At 37.8% G+C, this 5,024-nt stretch overlaps 1 protein-coding gene across 3 annotated transcripts; it reads right to left on the reverse strand.

Moving 5' to 3' along the window:
* Nucleotides 1–2,727: 2,727 nt before the first annotated feature.
* On the reverse strand, nt 2,728–4,605 carry LOC121757022 (fibrous sheath CABYR-binding protein-like). Of its 3 annotated transcripts, none has more exons than XM_042152484.1 (3): nt 4,587–4,605; nt 4,363–4,436; nt 2,728–3,946 (listed from the first exon to the last, which is right to left on the reverse strand). In XM_042152484.1, the coding sequence occupies exons 2-3, from the start codon at nt 4,405–4,407 to the stop codon at nt 3,026–3,028; spliced, it is 966 nt and encodes a 321-aa protein (XP_042008418.1). In that variant the 5' UTR covers nt 4,408–4,436; nt 4,587–4,605; the 3' UTR covers nt 2,728–3,025. The 3 variants fall into 3 exon arrangements, with proteins under 3 accessions (XP_042008418.1, XP_042008417.1, XP_042008416.1); XM_042152483.1 differs by having other exon boundaries at nt 4,518–4,604; XM_042152482.1 differs by lacking the exon at nt 4,587–4,605 and having other exon boundaries at nt 4,363–4,580.
* Between the last annotated feature and the right edge of the window lie 419 nt (nt 4,606–5,024).

Raw genomic sequence — 5,024 nt, forward strand, 5'->3', positions numbered from 1 at the left:
AAGGTTTCTTGCCTTTCCACAACTCATAAGGAGTCACATCCCTATTTTTTAGTGGAATTTTGTTCAGGATATGATTCGCTGTTAACACAGCCTCCCCCACATGTTCTGGGATAAACCAGAATTAATCAACAGAGCATTCATCATCTCTTTAAGTGTTCAATTTTTTCGTTCAGCAACTCCATTTGATTGGGGAGAATATGGAGCCGTTGTTTGGTCAATTATACCACTTGCATGACATAATTCTGCAAAAGGAGCTACATACTCACCACCTCTATCACTTCTAACATACTTAATTCGACAATTAAGTTGATTTTCGGCTTCATTTTTGAAGTCTTTAAACGCTTCAATTGCCTCGTCTTTACTTCTTAATAAGTAAAGGTAACAATACCTTGTGCAATCATCTATAAATGTGATGAAGTACTTTTTACCACCTCTAGTTTGCACAAATTTTAAATCACATACGTCTGTATGAGTTAATTCTAGAGGTTTTGTGCTCCGTTCTATCGAGCGAAACGGTAGCTTGGTCATTTTTGCTTCAACACAGACTTCACATTTCTTTTGTGAGTTAAACTCGTGAACTTTTAGTAAATCAAGTTCACTAATCTTTTTATAGCATTTAGATTTACATGTCCCAATCTATTATGCCATAAATCAGAGCTTTCAAGCAAATAAGAGAATGTGTCATCTTCCTTATTGCTTATTCCTTTTCCACGGTGAATGACCGTAGCATTCAGCTCAAAAAGCCCATTCACTAGGTGACCTTCACCTATGAACTTTTCATACTTGGTCAATATAACCTTTTCACACTCAAATTCAAGTGAAAATCCATGATTTACTAGAAGTGAGCCTGACACCAATTTATTTCGGATGTCTGGGATATGCAGCTCATCCTTAAGAGTAAGAACCTTTCCTGATCCTAATTTTAGGAACACATTACCCATACCAACCACCTTAGAAGAGTCTTGGTTTCCCATACGTACTTTTCTACCTCCAACAGATTTGTAAGTAGAAAAAACGCTTCTCTCGGAGCACACATGACATGTGGCACCAGTATCAACAAACCATTCATTTGGATTATTACCATGGTCCACGTCGGAGACCATTGCGACCACCTCGTGATCTTTGTTGTTTATAACAATACGTTCAAATAATTTGCACAATATTGTCTCCATTAATAAGTACACAATTATATTGAACCATATGTGCATTGGTATATTCAATAACCTATGCATCCCAATTACTACTACCAAGTCTAAATTGGTCTTGCTTGTCAGATGACAAACGATAAACACAATTCTCAAGAGAATGGATCTCAAGGAATTAACCATTTCGTAGCCCATGAACATTGCGACTGTTCGTTTCTTCATTCCAGCTTTGGTCGACATGATTTCAGCAAGAGTACAATATCTCGTCTTGCGATTGTTGGAAATATTGTACCCTTTTACACGAGCAAACTCTTGCTATTACAAAAGAACCAAAAACTAGAAGGTAAATAAAACAAAGTAAATACAATAAAAGGAACAAGATGCAAACTATAGTCTTCTTTAAGTCGAGTCGAGGTATCCCTCTCCCCGCATGACGAGATACGCCCCGGCTAGTGCTCATGGATTGGCGCAACGTCCCCAAAGATGAAACGACTTTCCTCCTACCGAGTTGAAGCACCTCAAACTCGTAGGCACCGGCGAACTTGAATTGGAGGCGAGAACCGAACAATGCAATGCTCCTAATGTGCACACTAGAATGCTTGAGCTAGAGAGAAGAGAGAATGATTTGTTGGTGTGTCCTTCCACTCTAAGATCAAGCCTATTTATAGGCTTGAGAAAGCACTTGAAAGGCCTTGCAATCAAGTTATCTCTTTATGTATTTGGGGTTATCTAAGATGAAAGGCCATAGGTCTTGGCCACATCAAAGGTCTCTCATATTTTTCACATGTTTCCAACAGATATTTAGGCCTTGTGTTGCCGTTGCTGGTGAATTAATTTATTTCCACATGTTGGTGATGAATTATTGCAGTTGGTTTTGTCTGTGTGTATAAAATGCCAAATCCATGGCTTCATGACACAGATGTTTGCGTGGCTCATGTTATGTTCTGGGATAAAATTGGTGTGCCAGGCCTACTGCCCTCTCCTACTGCCCTCTCCATTATAGTGAACTCCGAAAAACAATGAATTTTGGTCAAAATTTAATTCGCATTTTTTTATGACATTTTACCTGATATGATTAAAAGATTTTGGTGAAGTTTTATCTGATATAGCAGCCATGTGAATATCGTCGCTGATGAGTTACATGATATCGTCCATTTATAAAGGACAAAAGTTATTTAATTGAAACTTAACAACAATATATTAGAGAGGGCAATAGGGCAACTAGATTATTTCGCGATGCAATAATTGCAAATGAATTCAAACATGTTTACTTAAAATTGCGTACCAAACAAAAAATTGACTAAATTTTATAATTTTTTTCGACAATTACCCAACAACTTATTCCATATCATTCTAACTCATACTCCCTCATTCTAAAGTCTCATATTGAGTCTGAGTTTTAAAAAATAGAAGGAAAGTTAGTGAAAAAAGATAATATAATGCAAAAAGATAATATAATGCAAAAAGATAATAGTATAATGTAACTGTAATAATTTTGTGAATGTATTGATATGACAAAATAAGACATTTTTCGCGAACGGAGACACGGAGGGAATATATTGTACATCATAAACACCAGTAGTTTAAAACTGAAAACACTCAATACTGAAATGTATTTACACCAATACACCAATAAATTGAATATCTTCTTCTTGCATCATCACATAAATACACAAACCAACAAATGAATATATCAAAAAAAAATGGGAAAAGAAAAGAAAAAAAGGGAAATCTTCTTGTGTGAGCATGACACTAGTAGTATTATCTAACATATGCAGGCAAACAATCCAACATCAGACATACACAGACAACCTTCACAAACTGCAACTTATCACACAAATAAACAAACCATATCACCATTTCCACTTCATTCAAACTAGCTACTTGTTGCCATCATCCTTGGCTTCTGTAGGAGCCGCCGGCGTCTTTGATTTCCCAGTGATGGCTTTCCTCGCCTTCACCAGCGATTGCTTCACGATCTTAACAAGAGACTGCTTCTGAGTCTTCACCTTAGAATCAACAGTTTCCTTTACTGTCTCATCAACTTGTTTCTCTTCACCAGTTTTCTCCTCTTCCTTTGTCGTCTCCTCCGGTTTGATGTCTTTGGGCGTCGCTTCGTCTCCACAGGCCTTTTCGACAGCTTCAGTTTGTGGCTTTGCCTCAGTCTCTACCAATTCTTCGGCCACAACACTTTTCTCTTCAGCCACATCACTTTTTGGCTCAATCTTCTCAGCCTCATCAGCCTTCTCTTCTGTTTTCACATTCGATTCAACTTTATTTTCTTCGATTTTGGTGACCGGATGAGCAGAACATTCAGTAGGTTCGGCCGGTGGAGCCCCTTTCTCTACTTGCTCAACTGCCTCTTCGACCACTTGAGCTGGCGTTTCTTCGGCCTTTTCCTCTTTCTTCTCAACAACCTCAGCTGGCTCATCAACCACTTTTGCTGGCTCCTCCAGCTTCACTTCACTAGACTCCTCAACACACTTTTCCTCCACTTGCTTCTCAGCAGGAGCAGGCTCCTCTGGAATATCCTCATCAACCTTTTCTTGAGTTGATTCAACTTCAGCAGGCTTGTTATCATTGAGCTTCTCTTTCGTTGATTCCTCTTCCACCGGCTTCTTATCATCGACCTTTTCTTGAGTTGGTTCCGGGGCAGCCTTCACATCATCGACCGAGACTTCCTTTTCCTCAGCAACAGTTTTAGGCTGCTCATCAGCAACACCATCCTTGACATCACCCTCAATTTTCTTCTCCTCTATCTTTGCTTCTGCTGATTCACACTCTGCTTCAACTTTCTTCATCTGAACATAAAACAAAACAATCAATTTGGAAAAAGAGAACAGATTAAGGAAACTCAAACTCTCCCACAAAACCAAGAAAATACTAATTGATGCAACATATGTTCAGTTTTGAGAATTGCTAGCTATAGGTTTCATTCTTTCTAAATCTCTAAATTCTCTAATCAAGATTGCATAAACTAAGCAACTAATGTACACATATATGTCCCAAGATTACACAAACTAAGCAAATATGCAAAAAGGCAGCAAGCACCACAACCAAAAACTAGAAACACAGCAAAAGGGCAAACATGATTTTAAGGTTTCTAGTCCTGATTAGAACTATTTTAACCAATTCTACCCATAAACTAACCAAAGCAGCCATTTTTTCAACACAAAAATAGCACAATTAAACAAAAAGGAAGGAACAAACAGCATACCTCAGCAGGGGCAAGATGATCTGATGCAACAGTCTCAGTAGCCATGGATCAACAATGATGGGAAATGAAGAAAGCTGCTAGAGAAAAGAAAGTGAGAAGAAAAACAAGTACTAAACCAGGAAAAAAAAGAAAGGAATGAGAAGGTTGGCAACAACCACAAAAGCAGGGGGGTGGGCTCAAAAGCAAACACACAGTGCAAGTGCAGAGAGTAGAAAAAACCGCACCACTCATATACAATGTCACATGCTTGATGATCTGTCAAGACCAATTCAGTGGAAATCCATCAAATAATATATTAATTAAAAAAAGAGCTGTACACATAAATATCAAATACAGTACATAATTCAGAAGCAAGAATCCAATGGATGAGAGAGGCCATACTGGAAATTCTTGAATTTTTGTGAAACAAATGTTAGGGAGTAGGCGCTGTCATTGCAAAAGTAACAAGCTTTATCATGGGACCATATTTGCGTAACGGATTAATATTATATTTTTTGCCCAACAGTTGTCTCATTTTTGTCGGTTATAAGAGTTTTTTATTCTGATTATTGTTAGTGGCCTATTTTCTTTGTGCTATTTATCAGGAAAATAAGTTTAATTATAGTGATTAGTTGTGTAATACCTGTCATAGAAGAGAAGTAAAAGGCTAATTTTCAGTCCAG

This window comes from Salvia splendens, chromosome 12 (genome assembly GCF_004379255.2).
Source record: "Salvia splendens isolate huo1 chromosome 12, SspV2, whole genome shotgun sequence".
NCBI lineage: Eukaryota > Viridiplantae > Streptophyta > Magnoliopsida > Lamiales > Lamiaceae > Salvia > Salvia splendens.

Excerpts from the sequence above, each read along its gene's own strand:
- LOC121757022 (XM_042152484.1), bottom strand. The coding sequence starts at position 4,407 with ATGGCTACTGAGACTGTTGCATCAGATCATCTTGCCCCTGCTGAG. Across the intron at positions 3,947-4,362 it reads ATCATCTTGCCCCTGCTGAG|ATGAAGAAAGTTGAAGCAGA; the intron begins GTATGCTGTTTG and ends TTTTATGTTCAG.